General features: G+C 46.8%; 1 protein-coding gene across 1 annotated transcript in view; it reads right to left on the bottom strand.

Moving 5' to 3' along the window:
- DDX4 (DEAD-box helicase 4) overlaps positions 1 to 17952 on the bottom strand; it is a 116003-nt gene that overhangs the window by 72099 nt on the left and 25952 nt on the right. The window contains exons 5-6 of the mRNA XM_032769030.2: positions 17907 to 17948; positions 14358 to 14402 (exon numbers count right to left, since the gene is read on the bottom strand). Coding sequence (XP_032624921.1) covers positions 14358 to 14402; positions 17907 to 17948 — 87 coding nt within the window. The remainder of the gene's footprint in view (positions 1 to 14357; positions 14403 to 17906; positions 17949 to 17952) is intronic.

Raw genomic sequence — 17952 nt, 5'->3', positions numbered from 1 at the left:
ATAAAATACCGAGGTTGTTGGCCAGCTCGTTCTGCACTCCCAGAAGGTGCGACACCTGCAGATGAATGGAGTGGGCGATAAAAAGGTCCCATAGCACGAGGGATTCCCAACAGAGGGGAGAGGAGCAAGCACCACCCTGTTTGTTTATATAGAACTTTGCTGCAGTATTGTCTGTGAGCACTGATACGCATATGCCCTGAAGATGGGCCTGGAACGCTTGGCATGCCAAGCAAACCGCCCTCAGTTCCCTCACGTTGATGTGCAGTGATAACTCTGCATAAGACAGAGGCCCTGGGCTCTGATATTGCCCAGATGCGCTCCCCAACTAAGCGCCAAGGCGTCCATGACCAGGAAGAGCGCAGACTGGGGTTTTGCAAAGGGTACTCCCACATAAACCAGCTGTGGTTGCAGCCACCAGTGGAGAGTGGAGAACCTGAGGCAGGCGGGTCACTATTGAGTCCAATGAGTCCCTGCCTGGTCTGTACACCTGCACTAACCACACCTGGAGGGGTCGAAGGCGCAGCCTAGCGTGTTGTACCACGTATGTATAGGCTGCCATGTACCCTAGTAGTCCCATACAATTTCTGGCCGCGGTTGTAGGGAAGTGGAGTAGGGTCTCAATGTCCATGAGCACTTTGAAATGCAGTTCCGGAAGGTACACCCTTGTGTGCGTGGAGTCCAAGAGAGTGCCGATGAACTCTATTCTTTGTGTGTGGGTCAATGTGGACTTGGGCTTGTTCAATACAAGTCCCAACCTGTGAAATGTAACCCGGGCCAGAGATACGTGCTCCGCCACATGTGCTTGGACCTCGGCCTTTATGAGCCAGTCATCCAAACACAGGAAAACCTACACCTGGTGCCTGCAGAGAAAGGCCACCACTACTGCCAATACACTTGGTGAACACCTGGGGGGCCACTGAGAGGCCAAATGAGAGCACCCTGACCCGGTTGTGCTGGTGCTGGCCACTGACCACAAATCTGAGAAAGCGTCTGTGGGCTGGGATAATAGCAATGTGAAAGTATGTGTCCTTCAAGTCAAGGGCGGCATACCAGTCTCCCGGATCCAGGGAAGGAATGATAGTGACTAGAGAGGCCATGTTAAACTTCACCTTTTTAATTAATGTGTTGAGGTCTCGTAGGTCCAGGATAGGCCAAAGCCCACCTTGGCCTTGGAAATGAGGAAATAGTGGGGGTAGAACCCCTTGCCCCTGAATTCCTGAGGAATCTCCTCTATTGCCCCTAGAGCTAGGAGCGATTGCATCTCTTGTACAAGGAGCTGTTCATGACAGGGGTCCCTGAAAAGGGGGGTCAGAGGCCAGAAGGGAACAGAATATCCCACCCCTACCATGCTGAGGACCCAGCGGTCTGATGTGATCTGAGACCAAGCACAGTAGAAGTGGGAGAGCAGATTCACAAAGGGGGCAGAAGGATCCAAGATGGCGACGGATGCGCCGTCCTTGGGCACATCTTCACAAATTAGGCTTGGAGCTGGGGGGCTGTTTGGCTGAACCCTGGCCTTGGCCCAAGGAGGACTGCGGTGGATGCCTCCTATTATTTATGTCTCTCCTCCTAGGTGGATCTCATCAAGGAGGCCTTGGGTAGAAGTGGGACAGGGGCTGAGGTCTAAAGGGGTTTCTCTGAGGCGTGTAGCCCCAGAGACTTCAGAGTCGCCCGAGAGCCCTTTCGGCTGTGCAGGCGCACGTCCATGTTCTGAGCGAACAGGCCCTCACAGTCAAAGGGGAGGTCCTGTATGGGGTTCTGGACCTCTGGCAGGATACCCGAAACCTGGAGCCACGCACTGCGCCTCATTGCTATGGTGGTGGCCATGGTTCAAGCCGCAGAGTCCGCTACGTCCAGTGCTGCTGGGAGGGCGGTGCTAGATACCGCTCTACCCTCCTCCAGGCGCGCACCCAACTCCTTGCGAGAGTCAGCCAGGATAAACTCCTGGAACTTAGCCAACTAACTCCAGGAATTAAAGACATATCGACTAAGCACTACCTGCTGATTCGCTACTCGAAGCTGGAGCCCACGAGTCGAATAGACTTTATGGCCAAAGAGATCCAGCTTTTTGGCATCACATGACTTAGGTGCGGGTCCTGGTTGTCCTTGCCGCTCCTTGTGGTTTGCTGCATCAAACCACCAGAGTCCCCAGTTGGGGGTGGGTAAAAAGGTGCTCATAGCTCTTTTGCGGCACAAAGTAGCGTCCCTCGACCCCTTTAGCCATTGGTGGTATAGAGGCTGAGGTTTGCCAGAGCACCTTCGTGGTGTTCTGAATTGTCCTTATGAGGGGCAAAGCTACTCTAGAAGAACCCTCGAGAGTGAGGCTGTCCTTCATCAGATCAGAGTTCTCCATAACCTCCTGACTGGAGGAGAAGGTTAACTATCACCAGTGGATACCAGGGGTCACCAAGACCTGCTTGGGAGGGTGGCAGAGTGGTGGAGGTGCCCGCCACCACCTCATCCGGCAAGGAGGAGGAAAAGGTTTCCCAGATGGGGTCTTCCTGCCCCTCAGGTTCTCTGGAGGTTGGATCAGGTACCGTGGAGCTCCCTGTGACTGGAGGTTCAGGTGCCACCAACGTCGGTGGAAGAGGGGCTGTGCTTGTCTGTAGCTGTACAACAGCCCTGTCCCGTACTGGGTCCTCAGGGGCCCTACAGGTGTAGTGTGCCATTGATGTCGCTGATGGAGAGGCACAGGGGAGCCGATACCACCAATACTGGCCTAGAGCCCTGACTCTGAGCCTGGTGGTAGGCCCAAAAAGTCCAAGAGGGCCATTGCACTGGGCCCTGCCGCTGGGGTGGCCAACCGATGGCTGGTACTGGTTGTTCTGCTGGCCTACAGAGCCGGGATCAGTGCTGGGACAGGAAGCGGTAGTGGCTGTTGCGGGACACAGATGATTCTGCTTCTGACGAGTATTCTGTACCTGACTATGGCGGAGCGGAGCCAGACAGTGCTGGGGAGCAGTAGCGGGGAGACCGAGATTGGCGCCGCAACATCATGAGTTCCCCTCCCCTGACGATGAATCAATGGTGGTGCCACCATGGGTCCCGTCCTTCGTGCGGTGTCGTAATCGTCCACGGTGCTGGGCATTACATTGCAATCAGCGCTGGGGCGGTGCCACTGGTGGTGCCTGAGTTTGCAGAGTCAGGCCCTGCACCTGCAGGGTCGGGTACTACGCTGTCATGTCAATGAGGTCTCGAGCCACCTCATGTGCGTCCAGAGTGGAGGGGAGATCAAGCTCTTCCTCCAAATCATCCCAGGTAGGAGAGTCCATTCTCACCAAACTCAATGGCTTTGCAACTGGAGCCGGAGTCAATGGCGCTGGTTCTTGGGGACTAGATCAAGGGTGTCCTGCCAGAGGATACGCCCCACTGGAATCCCTCCTTGGCTCCCTGACAGGGAAACGTCCCATCTGGTTTCTTTTTCTTATGCAGCACCAGGGACTGTAAATGGTGCCACTGCGTGGCACTAGCCTTCCGGGCCACGGAGCGGTGCCAGTGCTCCCTGGTGAAGTTCTTCCTCGGTGCTGGGACGTCCCGCACTGAGGCCGGTGTGCTACGCACCGAGGATGCTGGTATCAGCTCAGGCTGTGGCTGAAGGGCCAACTCCATCAAGAGGTGCTTCAGATGGTAGTTCCACTCTTAGTCCTGCGTCTGAAGCTCCTGCAAATAGAACACTTGTCTGTCTGATGGCCCTCCCCAAGGAATTGAGACAGGCAGTGTGCAGATCACTTGTTGGTACAGGTTTTGCACACCTCTTGCAGGCCTTAAACCCCTGCGACTGAGGCATGCCCGGGCACTGGAGAGAGTAAAACGGGGGAAGGGGTAGCCCCTCGAAGTAAGCTAAACTAATCTACGACAACTATCAAACTATTTACACAGAAATAAGGGAACCACTACGTAAGGCACTTGGCAGAAGCAAGAGACTGAGCTGTTCCAACGACCGTCATGGGAGGTAAGAAGGAATTGAGCAGCTGGCGGGTTAGCAAGGACATACATACACCACCATGAAGGCCCCACTCTAGGGGTCTCCACAGCCAACCCGATGGGAAAAGATTTCTGGCGATCGTGCACGCGCATACACCCCTATAGGAATGCACATGAGCAATCACTCGAAGAATAACTGATACACTAAGACATTCTCCAGTCTATTGTTGCACAGTTTCCAAAACCTCGGCACGTCGTCATTCACTGTAATTTTATATTTTACTGGTACAGAGATCTCAGTCAACTAGTCATGCCAACCTGTTTCAGCCCTGAGGCCTATGGCCAAGCTACATATCTTACAGACCTAATGCCTGTAGACCTTGTGTTACAGCCTTGTATTACCTACACAACTAATATACAATCATCAGTGACACCAACTTATTGGTCCTATATCCCTGTTGTGAAAGTCAAATCTAATCCATTACCCATACACTGATCACATATTGTATTTAGCTGCAGATATGACTTTTCATTAGCAGTTATCACTACTACTGAGGACAGTGCTGCATAATTATAAAATAACTCAGCCTCTTCCTCTCAACATTTGACATTTTGTCTGCTTTGTAGGCAGGAGAGGCACTATAGATGGTGTCAGCCAGATCACTTGTGCAGGGTCCATAATGGCCTCGTTCATCAGAAGTGCTATCCTTCTCTGAAAAAACAGATTGTTGACTATCCATTAGTTTATGCATAGTTTCCTGGATCTCCTCCACTGGGATTTGTAAGGAATCAGATTGAGTCCTGAAAACTCTGAAAGTCATCCCACTGAGGCATACCGGGGATGAAAAGAAACTGTGTTTGGTACATCCTAACACTGGGAATAAGGCTGAGCAGGTGGAAGTTCAGAAGCAGACTGCATAGCCAGGGCCTTAGGAAGAGTATTAGAACTATCCAGACCAGCCTTTTGTTACCCTTTATGCCAGGGAAAGACCAAGGCCCCCCAGTATGGCACACTGACAGATGGATAAGCGCCTGGTGGATATGGTGTTAAACTACGTTGCACATCCAGGACCTGGTGAGCAAGAGTATTTGTCTCACAGTGAGTACTTTGATCCCTTATTCAAAACCAAATAAAGGTGGAAGAAAACTACTAGAAGAATAGTTATGGGAATTTTCCATTCCCTGCCTACTGTCTGACACCAGAGAGGAAGCTGACAAGAAGGAACGTATCCACTCTAAGTAGGCCCCACAGACACGGGCACTGATGGCAGCACCATCAAGGCACTCTGGGAAACAGGTTGTGGAGCCTATGAAGGTAGTTCTGGCATCAGTGGAGATTCCAGCTGCGGCAGCACACCAAGGTCCATCGGTGTCATAAATGTCAATGGTGCCCCATGCCACTGAGGTAGAGACAACGCCATGGTGTCCCCCAGGCCAGTATTCCCCCAGGGTGTCCCCCAGACCCCATGCTGAAGCCTGTGGCACTGGATGCAGTGGCATCAAAATAGCCTTTGCCCTCCAAAGAGCCTTCATCAGTCTTCGATAAAGCAGCTTTCAGCAGTGGCACTCTCAATAACTAATCCAAGCATAGTCTGCTTCGGCCAAGGACTTCACACCATCATAAGGTCAAGCTTCAGTATAACCACATAAGACCGTGAAGTCTCACAATTGGAGTAAGAGGGTAAAGCTCTTCTTTAAGCTCTTTGTTTGGAATCTATTCCTGGGACTCCTTGTGACCTATTCAACTTCTGAGAGTATCTTGTCAGATTTGGTTGATCTTGGAAACAGGACCAAAGATGAAGCACTGTGCATCAGCACCCACACTCTTCAGAACAAAGATCATGTTTTCGGGGTTTTGTGGGTTGTTTTTTTTTGGGGGGGGGGGGTGACCTCATGTGATCCAGGGTTCAATACCAGCCTCATGGACTTGCCCATTAAGTGGATTTGTAACTGGGTTGTGATGATTTTCCTTGGATCAGCTAGTTATTCTTTGTTTTCTGAGGCAAGCAACCACCACTACTAGGCATTTGCTGAAAACCCTTGTGAATGCAGACTAACTCGAGAATCAGACCCTAAACTGATAGCGGTTTTATCCTTCTTGAAACCTTAAGTATTTTATGCACGGCATGTATGGGGATATGAAAGCAAACATGCAGGTCAAAAGCCACAAACCAGTTCTGTGGTTCTAATGAAGGAATTATGAAGGCTAGAGTTACCACTCTGAACCTGATGCAACAAATGAAGGCATTAAATGCCCTCAGCTCCAAGACAGGGCAGCATCCTTTTTTCTTGAGGATTAGAAAACAGCTGGAATAAAATCCCTTTCCTCTGTACTGAAGCAGTACTTCCTTTACTGCTGCCACAGAAAAGCAATTTCACTTCCTGCTGAAATAGTCTCTTTGAAAAGGAGTCTCTGAACAGAGACAGAGAAGGGAGTGGGCGACTGGGTTAGAATTGTAGGGGGTATATCCTTGTTTCTATAACCCAGAGATCTGATACTACCACGTTCCATGTTGAAAGGCTGCCTCCAAATAAAGAGTGGATGAAGATTAAAGATCCATCTCCATCATTGTATAGCAGTGGTCTCCAAACTTTTTACGCTCAAGATCACTTTTTGAATTTAAGGGCAATCCAGGATCTACCCCACCCCTTCCCCAAGGCCCTGCCCTGCACACTCCATCCACCTGCTCGTCATCGCTCGCTCTCGCCCACCCTCATTCACTTTCAGCAGGTTGGGGTAGAGGGTTGGGGTTCAGGAGGGGATGCAGTCTCTGGGCTGGGGCCAAGGAGTTGAGGTGCAGCATGGGGTAAGGGGTGCAAGCTCTGGGAGGGACTCTGGGTTTAGGAGGGGGCTCCAGGCTGGGGCAGAGTGTTGGGATGAAGGAGGGGGTTGGGGTGCAGCCTCCCGTGGGGTGGCACTTATCTTGGGTGACTCCTGGTTGGCGGCAAAGAGGAGCTGCCACTAAGACAGGCTCCCTGCCTAGCCAGGCCCCACGCCACTCCTGGAAGGGGCCAACATGCCCCTGAAGTCCCAGACAGGGGGGCAGGTGGCTCCGCACACTGCCCTTCTCTGCAAGCACCCCCTCCAAAGGCCACAGCTCCCCGTTCCTGGCCAATGGGAGCTGCAGGGGCAGTGTTTGCAGGCAGAAGCAGCGTGCAGAAGGAGACCCCTGCCGCCGGGGCTGCATGGGCCACTTCCGATAGCAGCTGGACTGGGGCAGGCAGGGAGACTGCCTTACTGGCAGCCCTGCTGTGCTATCAGAGATGGCAATCAATTGAGAGATTCTCTAGGATTGACCAGTTGGTGACTAATGTTGTAGAGCACCTCTAGACCAATCGTCAAAGTGATTGGTTCAAAGCGGTGACAGGACGGAGTGTGGATGTTGAGGCCAAAGGACTCCTCTTTTGAAAGCATAATCTCCTTCCATGGAGGGTCAGTGGACCTAATGGAGGCTAATACCCAGGATCTTTTATTATGTGGTGCAGGGCAGCTTTCCCTGCTTCCTTCTAGGAGTTAGTGTATATATTCCAAGAGAACAAAGTGCAGCCCAGGAGTCCTTGAACAAATGAAGAGCCTCATCTCTCCTCGCAGTGAAAAGAGCAGGACCCTCAAAGAGAAAAATGTAAGTAGAGCATCCTGGCTCCAAACAATTGAAATTTTCATGGAACGTGGTATCAGAGGCATCCAGAGCTTCTTGAAGCAATGTCCTGGTTACGCTTTTGAGAAGTCGTCTGCTTCAGAGATAAAATGTGGTATTTATTATGTATTTTGACGTGCTGAATTCAAATATGACAATTAAAACAACTGATTGGATACTGTTTCTAAGATATTTAAGTTTTTACATTTTATGTCTATGTATATTGTGTAGACTGTTAGTTTTAAATCAAAATTGTAAACTAGGGCTTTTCATGTGTTTATGGTTGCTTACATGATAATTCACTTCCTGTTATGTAACATTAAAATCAGCAAAAGGGTTATATATAAAATTTATTATGAACAAAAGGCAAAAAACTATTATGTACATAGTTAGTCCTATTCAGTGTCTACTCGCACTTTTGACTTGTTCTTGTATCATTAAATGGAGCATCTCTTGTCACTGTCCAGCAGTAGTCTGCAAGAATTGATGGGCTCATTTGCCTGATAGCGTTTCTCCACTGTTGCATTGTCTGGTGAAGTCGCTTGCCGTGCTCGTGTCATGCTCGCAGTTCGGTGGAAAAAAATTAGATGAGAGTGCAAAAAATGTATCTTTAGTGACATGTGCAACAAGGTTTTTGTATGCCTTGAGGAGGTTTTCCACAACCTGTAGTTGTCTGCTTTTGTTTCCGAGAAAATTTATTGCCTTAACTGGAAGGCTTTCCATGCGTCTTTCCTGCACGCATGCATGGTCAAATGCATCATCTCGGAAGATTCACGAATCTGAGGAACACAAAGACACTCCTTTATTTAGCTCACTTAACTTGGAATTTTCCACGGAGGTACTTGAAAGCTGCTTGTGTTTTGTCAATGGCTTGACAAAGTTCTTCATCAGACCAGCCTGAGTATTAGGTGGTAACAAATCTTCCTTGATCAAGTGGTGGATCTGAACTTTCCTCAGGCTCCAATGACTTCGAGTGGTCAATCTTCCTTAGGTAGTGGGAATCTCTTGCACGACGATCACATTGCAGGAGAAAACAGCAGTACTTTGTGTATTCATCTGAGACAAGCAGAGGAGCAACAACCTTCATCGCCACCCAAAGCTGCCACTGATGTTGGTCATAGTTTATGCACCTCAAAAAGTTGTTTCATGTTTAGTCATACGGTTTCTTTCATATGACTGCTGATCACCATGACCAACTGGAATTTTGATGGCAAAACTTGCCACTTCATGCCGCCCAAAACAACTTTTAGGACTAGTCTTCGATAGAATCTAATGACCAGTCTCCGGCTCATCTGAATCGACCCCCCCGTGAAACGTGTTGGAGGGCTTGCCATCACGCATCGATGTTGTGCACGGCGATACAAGATTCACCTTCCACTGAAGAAGGAAAGGGATAAGATCTTTTGTGTCAGTCATGGAACATGGAAACCCTAACATCACCTGCCAGGAGATTCCACTGCTATAGTCTGGAGCCCAAAAGCTAGACTAGAGCCAATCAACAATTTTAAGCATCATTTTCGTTCTCAGTGACCCAGAATTAGTAAAGTTTGACTACATTTATTTCAGAAGCATTTTGGCTATAGAGCAGTGTTATCCATTGTACCTCAGAAATCAAAAATTTAAATTCCGCCATGCCTCTTGCAGTAGTTTGTCAACAAAATCCAGGAACTTATAATAGCAGGATATGATTATAAGAGCTAAAAGCACTTGGTAGTTAGTGATCCTAAATTATATGCTGACTAATGATTAACGTCTAACAAATCAAACTGTTTTGGTTTTACATCCCAGTGGTTCTCAACCTTTCCAAACTACTATACCCCTTTCAGGAGTCTGATTTGTGTTGCATACACCATATTTCACCTCACTTAAGAACTACTTGCTTAGATACTCAGATATAAAAATACAAGTGTCTAAGCACACCATTACTGAAAAATTGCATACTTTCTGATTTTTACCATGTAATTATTTCAATTTCTTTATTTGATATAAATATTGTACTTATATTTCAGTGTACAGTATGTAGAGTAGTTTAAACAAGTCATTGTATGAAATTTTAGTTTGTACTGACTTTATTAGTGACTTTTATGTGTTTGCTGTAAAATTAGGCAGATATCTTAGATGAGTTTATGTACTCCCTGGAAGACCTCTGCGTATTCCCAGGGGCACACATACCCTGAGTTGAAAACTACTGCCCTACTCCATCATTAAAAGGGATAGCTCCCTTTAAGAGGAACAGTTTTAAATCCCAGGGATTTAGAATCAGACAGGGCTAAATCCCCAGGAAAAACAAACCATCTTCCTGTCAAAACAAAACCAAAAAGAGCTGAACTATACAAAATATTTACAAACTCATAAGCTATCCTATGTTAAACCTAACCACACTATTATATTCACATCTATCTACACTAAGATTAGAAAAAAGTGTGTTGTGACATGGACATGGGGTATGTCTACACTACGGGATTATTCTGATTTTACAGAAACCTGTTTTTTAAAACAGATTGTATAAAGTCGAGTGCACACGGCCACACTAAGCACATTAATTCAGCGGTGTGCGTCCATGTACCGAGGCTAGCATGGATTTCCTGAGCGTTGCACTGTAGGTACTATCCCATAGTTCCCGCAGTCTCCCCCGCCCATTGGAATGCTGGGTTGAGATCCTAGTGCCTGATGGGGCAAAAAACGTTGCCGCTGGTGCTTCTGGGTACAGCCTTACCCCTCCCTCCGTGAAAGCAGCAACAGCCAACCGCCTAACCGTTCGTGCCTTTTTTCCTGGTGAACTGTGCAGACACCTTCCACGCAGCATGGACCCTGCTGAGCTCAAGACAGCAATCATGGACATTTTAACACCTCGCGTTTCTTGTTGCAGTCAATGCTGAACCAGGACCTGCAAAGCCAGGCAAGGAGGAGGCGGCATACACAGAGCGGCGATGAGAGTGATGAGGACATGGACACAGAATCCTCTCAACGCGCGGCCCTGCGGTTGGTCCTGCTGGTAATGGGGCAGGTTTCAGCACTGAACGCCGATTTTGGCGGGGAAACAAGCACAGACTGGTGGGACCACATATGTTTCGGGTGTGGACGATTCCAGTGGCTGCAAACTTTCACATGCATAAGGGCACTTTCATGCAACTTTGTGATTTGCTTTCCCCTGCTCTGAAGTGCCAGAATACCAAGATTGAGCAGCCCTCACAGCTGAGAAGCGAGTGCGCGATAGCCCTCTGAAGCTTGCAACCGAGACAGCTACCGGTCCGTCAGGAATCAATTTGGAGTGGCATCTACTGTGGGCTGCTGGGTGGGAAGTAGCCAAAGCAATCTTAAGCTGCTGCTACGAAAGGTTGTGCTTGGAAATGTGGCAGTCATAGTGGATGGCTCTTGCTGCAATGGATTTCCTAACTGTGTGGGTGACAGTGGAACCATATCCCTATCTTGCGACCAAGGCCCCAGTACTAACGGAAAGGGCTTTTCCATGGTGCTGCACGCACTGGTGGTCAACCGGACGTTCCCACAATTCACGCTGGGTGGCCGGGAAGGGTTCATGACGCTCGCATCCTCAGAACAACTACTTGTTTTAACGCTGCCAGGGGATTACTTCCCAGACCAGAATTAACAGTTGGGGATGTTGAAATGCCTGTGTTTCCTGGGGGACCCAGCCTACCCCTTGATGCCATGGCTCATGAGCCATACACAGGCAGCCTGGACAGTTGATCAGGAGCTGTTCAACTACAGGCTGAGCAAGTGCGGAATGTGATACAATGTGCATTTGGCCGTTTAAAGCGTCGCTGGCGCACATTACTACTCGCTGAGACCTCAGCCAAACCAATGTCCCTTTTGTTATTGCTGCTCGCTGCGTGCTCCACAATCCTGTGAGAGTGGGGAGGAGACCTTTATGGTGGATGGGAGGCTGAGGCAAATCCCTCACGTTCGTTACACGCAGCCAGACACCAGGGCGACTAGAGAGCACACCGGAAGTGGTGCGCATCGAGAGGCTTTGAAACCAGTTTCATCACGGGCCAGGGTACGGTGTGACTGCTGTGTTTGTTTCTCCTTGATGAACCTCCCCCCTAACACCCGATTGACTCATTCCTGTAAGCCATCATCCACCTCCCTCTTCGATTACCACTTGCTTCCTAAAGAATAGTCACTCTCGTTTTAAAATCATGTTTCTTTATTAATTATATAAAAGAGGGAGAGAACTGACAAGGTGCCGGGTGGGTTTGGGGGATGGGGGAAGAAAGGCCACCAAAAAAAAATTCATTGACAGCCTTTTGTTGGGCTGTCCACTGGGGTGAATGGGCAAGTGCAAAGAGTTCCCCCGCTCGTGCTTAGTTTTTTGGGTGAGGAGGCTAAGGAACATAGTGAGGGGCAGGTGGTTAATACGGGCTGCAGCGGCACTCTTTGATCCTGATGCCGTTCTGAATTCCACCAGCGTGGAGCATGTCAGTTTGATCATGCAGCAGCCCCAGAGTTTCATCCTGCCACCGCTGATCTTCCTGCCGCCACCTCTCATCTCAAGCCTCCCTCCTGTCCTCATGTTAGTCCCTCCTGTCTCATGGTCACTGGCATCTTTCCTGTACTTTGCTACCACGTCCTTCCATCTCCGTGAGCTCTTCATTGCGAGTCACTTCCTGATTTTCAAACATTTCTTCTTGCGTCTTTTTTTTCTGGAGCCTTATCTAAGATAGCTTGGGACGGAGTAGGAGGCTTGAAAAATTTGCAGCTGCACGGGGAGGGGGAAAAGGGAGAGATTATTTAAAAGATAGATTTTGAGAAGAATGGTCATACTCTTCACAGTGAACAACACTATTCACCTTTACTAGCACATGTTTTCACTACAGGCCGCATTTGCATTTATTGAGTGCCTGCGGCTTTGGCGTTACAGATCAGGTCCAGGCAGCAGAATTCAGATGGTACGGCGCATGGTAAGCCATTGTCTTTCGTTCTGCAGCCTTCATCTATCCAGCGCCCTCCTTTCCAATAGCAAGCAAAGCCCATTGAGCGCTGCTCTTTCCTGTTAACGTGCAGCAGAGGACACCCACCGTGTGGTATCATGGAAGATCACTAAACACCCCTTTCCTCCCCTCCGAACCCATGGCTGGTAGCGAGAAAATCCCTGCTAGCCAAATGCGGAAAAGCTCAGCACCAATCACGCCACTCCTCTCCCTGCTGGCTACATGGGAAGGATTTTTAAACCACAGGAAAGCACCAGTAGGAATGGCCATCTGTGTCCCATACTTAATTCCTGAATTTCAACCACGTTACCATGAACAATATCACTCTCCTGAGGACCAATACAGCGGATAAAGAACGGATGCTGTTGATGCCAGCAATCCACCGGACCGTACAGCTGGTCTTTGTCTGCAATGATACTAGATTACTTGCTACATGCATGGCGTGATCAAGTGTCCTACCATGGGGGACAGATAAAGCAGCGCTGCCAGAACCTTCTGCAAAGGCTTTTGGAGTACCTCCAAAGGCCTCATGGGAGATGTTCCTGGAGGATTTCCACTCCATCCCAGACACGTTAACAGACTTTTACAGTAACTGTACTGGCCGCAAATGCATTTCAAGTCCTCAGGCATTAATCATTAAAAACGCTTGCTTTTAAACCATGTCTTATATTTACAAGGTACACTCACCAGAGGTCCCTTCCATGGCTTCGTTGTCTGGGATAGTTGCTTGGGAGAGCAATTCCGTCAGGCAGAGAAAAAGCTCCTGGCTGTTGGGGAGAACGGAGTGCTGTGTGCTCTCTACAAGCTCGTCCTCTTCCTCCTCATCTTCCCCACTCGCAGAATCCTCAGCCATGGCTGCGATTACCACTCCCACCTCGGAATCCACGGACAGGGGTGGGGTAGTGGTGACGGACCCCCCTAGAATTGCATGCAGCTAAGCATAGAAGCAGTATGTTTTTGGCCCTGCCCCGGACTTTCTGTTTGCTTCTCTGGATTTCTGGTAGGCTTGTGTGAGCTCCTTAACTTTCACATGGCACTGTACTGAGTCCCTGGTGTGGCCTCTCTCCATTATGGCCTTGGAAATTTTTTCAAATGTTTTTTCATTGTGTCTTGTGGAACTGAGTTCTTCCAGCACGGAATCCTCTCCCTATACAGCAATCAGATCAAGTACCTCCCACGTGGTCCATGCTGGAGCTCTTTTTCGATTCTCAGGAGACTGCATTGTTACCTGTGCTGATGAGCTCTGCGTGGTCACCTGTGCTGATGAGCTCTCCATGCTGGCCAAACAGGAAATGAAATTCAAAAGTTCGAGGAGCTTCTCCTGTCTACCTGGCCAGTGCATCTGAGTTCAGATGGCTTTCCAGAGCAGTCACAATGGTGCACTGTGAGATAGCTCCCAGAGGCCAATACTGTCAAACTGCGGTCACACTAACTCTAATCCAACATGGCAATACTGATTTCAGCACTACTCCCCTCGTCGGGGAGGAGTACAGAAATCGGTTTTAAGAGCTCTTTATATCGATATAAAGGGCTTCGTTGTGTGGATGGGTGCAGCGTAAAATCGGTTTAACGCTGCTAAATTCGGTATAAATGCGTAGTGTAGACCAGGCCTGGAGTGCCATCTCACAGCCCTGGGTAGTAACAAGGAATGAACAGTAGGAGGGTTTTTAGAGCGCATGCGTAGCCTCAGACTCCAATAGTGAAAAGGCTGAAATCTCTAGTACATGGGAGCATGTGCACCAACAGTAGAATTTATATGGACCATCACTCAAAGAATGTTAGACTTCCCTGGAGATAGAACAAACAGATCTGCTATCAGCGTCACTTCATCTTTGTATCTTACCTCCTCTCCTTAAAGGCGCTCTTGATTGGCCATCTTCAGTAGATTCTTCAAGACAAATGCATTAAAATTAAAATTTCAACAAAACTTTTTTATTATTATTATTATTATTATTATTTTAAATAGGACTGAGCTCTTACTTCAATATGAGAAATTGGGGCTGTACTTGTCTTCCTGAAAATACTAAAGGCAATTTAGACTCACCATGAGGTTCTGTATCACATTGCTTTTTTCCCCCCACAGAGTATAATAGAATAATTTAGTAGAGCTACCTGGAGAACTTAGCTGGGATGGATGGTGGAAAGATCAGCCCCCAGAAAAAAATAAGTAACATGTTCTTCATTCTGGTTCTTGAACTCTTTCCACTTCCAGGTGTCTGACTAACAAAATGCATAAGGAAGGAGAAAGAGAAACCCACATTCTCTCCTTTCCCCCCCTAAAATCAGTAGTATTCTATTTTGGGACCATCCTTTGAAGTGCCTTTCTCCTAAAAGATGCTTTAGCAAAGCAGTAATGATCAAGCCTGATGGATGATCAGCTGAGAATGTTAGCGATTTCAACTCTGATGGCTGACACCTTTTCTACAGAGAATGCTAATGTGAAATATACTGAATGGGTTCTAATAGCTTCTGGAATTGGTTAATTAGGGGCTGCATATGCTTGAGTGACAGCATTTAACTCTTAGCTTTGGAGGATTTGGATGCCATCAGGCACTAGATTTAAGGTGGATGGAAACAAATAGAGGTAATGTTCTTGTGAACTTAATAAGGCACATTTCAACTTTTTTATATAGATGCTTTTTCTTTCAGATATTGAAATTCTGGGTAACAACAAAAAGTGAGATGAATAAGATCAGAAGACCTAGGAACTTCAAATGAAAATTGATGGAGACTCTCTCCCACAATACTTAAGTAATCAGTGATAGGATTTGGCAAATTTTACCTCTCAGGAATACTGGCTCTTGCATCAACTCAGAAACAAGGTGCAACTATTTTTATTTATTCAGAATAAGGGTAATTAACCACTGGAATACCTTACCAAGAGATGCGGTGGATTCTCCTACCCTTTAAGCTGTAAAGCAGGACTGGATGTTTTTAACTAAAAGATAAATGCCTTTGATTCAAACAAGTTACTGAGTTTGATCCAGGAATTACTGTATGAAATTCTATGACTTTTTTTGCATAAGGTCACACTAGATCAGTGGTTTTTCAACCTATTTATCATTGTGGGCCGCATATGCAGTTCTCCATGTGTTATGTGGGCCGCATCCACATATTATTATATACACACACACCCCTTATATGGATGTCACATTGGTTGCAACTGTGTGCTGACTGGGCTGCAAGTGGCCTGCAGGTTGAGAAACACTGCATTAGATGATCACAATGGTCCCTTTTGGCCTTAAAATCTATTAACCTATCTTGATTCTTAGGAGGATAATCCTGAGAGGGGAATCACAGAGCTATTTTAAGTTACTCAACAAGCATACATGCTAAAAGTAAAGGTCACTTTCCGCAAGGTCCTTGGGGACAGGGGCTTTGACTAATAAGCTGAATATGTATAAATCATTCCCTAAAGTCCTATGAATATCTTGTTAAGGATCCTGAGAATTGACAGTATTTTTTTTTCTGTGGATACTGGCAATTTTCACAAATAAACTAGGCATAAGCAAATTATTTGAAAATTCCATAGTAGACCTAAACTTCTATCAGATCCACCAATACCAGGCAATCTCCCTGAGAAAGTGCAGAGAGAATGAAAGCTGGGGTCTCCATCTTGAATTTAATCTTCACTGCTCTATTTCACTTCTTTTGGTCTTAGGCAGCCTAGGAAAAGGATATCCCTTGGGTCTATTTTTGTAGGGAGACAGACACAAATGGAGTCATGCTATTGGCAGGGTTTGAAAGTAGTCTTGGATCCATTCTCTGATCAAAAGTTTTCCCATACAGGTTTTATCCCAGACCTGATAGCTCTCTTGTGGTATCTATTTAAGATACATATAAGGCCACCATTACCATTCAACTGCCTCTATCTTTTTAATATATTTATCCTCAGCAACCTGTGAGATGGGCATAACAGTTCTTCCCTATTTTACAGATGGGGAACTGAAGGGAAAAGATCAAGTGATTTGCCCCTGGTTGCATCCGAAGACTGTGGCAGAACAAAAAATTGAACCTAGACCCATGCTGTCCCAAGTTTGCACCTTAACCACTGGACTATTCCTCTCCCAGAACAAAAAACGCAGCTTTTGCCCATATGAGAAATCCTAATTCTTGAATTTTGTCAGAAGTGACAGAATGCTTGGGTCCTTGGTGGTGGTAGCTACCACTTTAAGATTCTCTCCAAAGAGGATTTTACCTGAGAATTTTGAAGCAGAGGGTTTGATGAGAACAATTATCTACTGTCCACAGCAGCTATGGTCTTTGCTGCCAGCCTTGAGTCTATGAACTCAGCAGCTAAACTTAAATTTGCCTTGGTCCAGAAAGTACAGGTTCTTTTGGCTGTCACACCAGGACAACATGGTTCTAGTCAATGAGGTGGCTGCCAATGAGTCCCTGACAAAGCTTTAAGTCCATCAAAGGTGGAGGGTGTCTATTTTTCTGTCTGCAAGGCTTTTTGCAAAGATATCACCCTCAGCATGAAAGATTTTGCTTGTTGCTGCCACAAAACCAGATTTAATAGCTAGAACAGCAATAGGTAAGTTGGAAGTGCTAAACAGTCACAGATAGAATCTGGCATAAAGGCTGAAAGAACGCGGCTGTCTGAGCTACACCGTTATTTGCAGGAAGAGAGGTACTATCCACAGGTCTGGAGGAGAGTTCAGGACCTATAAAAATGACTGGACAAATCCTGAAGATAATGGCATACAGCCATTATTCTGTATTTGATTCAAAACAAGACAGACAAGACTATAGCTGACTATCACACAGAACTTCCTCTGAACCACAACCTCTAGAGTTCACTTTTAAAAGTTAGGAATATTCTTTTCTGATAAGCATTAGCTTAAATTTTATGCTTTTCTCCAACCAGCAGTTAAGACATGTTTTTGCTAAAAGGTTACATTTTATTCCAGTGTGGAACAGCGAGTTTTCTCTAAGTTTACTGCTAAACTGCACCCTCAGCTCTGACCATATTAACCCTTTTTGTCCAGATTAAGAATACAGTTTTACACTTGATTGGTACTATGAAAAACTGCATTTTTAGCATGTCTAAAAATGTCCCAGTCTTTCAGTTTAAAAATTTAATAGACATGAAAACACTGTCAAAGAAGTCTCAACATGAATGCTTTAAGAGGGAACACTGACATACTTTTAATAGGAATTAAAAAACACACTGCATAAAACAGCTCAATAATTGCCCTGCAAAGTATTTAACACGTGATCATATCTACACACCAAAATAATGTCAGGCACAGCCATATCAAACCACCTACCACACTGGAAAGAGACTGACAGAAAGCTATTATAATTCAACGTGACATCTCTACAATATGTAGACATGTACTGATGGTGAATTATGCTACAAAATACAGACTGGAAGAATCAAGCTTACCTCTCTCAAATCCAGAGTTTCTTCTTTCTTCAAATTTATGTCCTAG

Source organism: Chelonoidis abingdonii, chromosome 6, assembly GCF_003597395.2.
Source record: "Chelonoidis abingdonii isolate Lonesome George chromosome 6, CheloAbing_2.0, whole genome shotgun sequence".
Classification (NCBI taxonomy): domain Eukaryota; kingdom Metazoa; phylum Chordata; order Testudines; family Testudinidae; genus Chelonoidis; species Chelonoidis abingdonii.
Note: the sequence above shows the minus strand (reverse complement) of the source record. Positions and strands in the feature narration are given on the sequence as shown.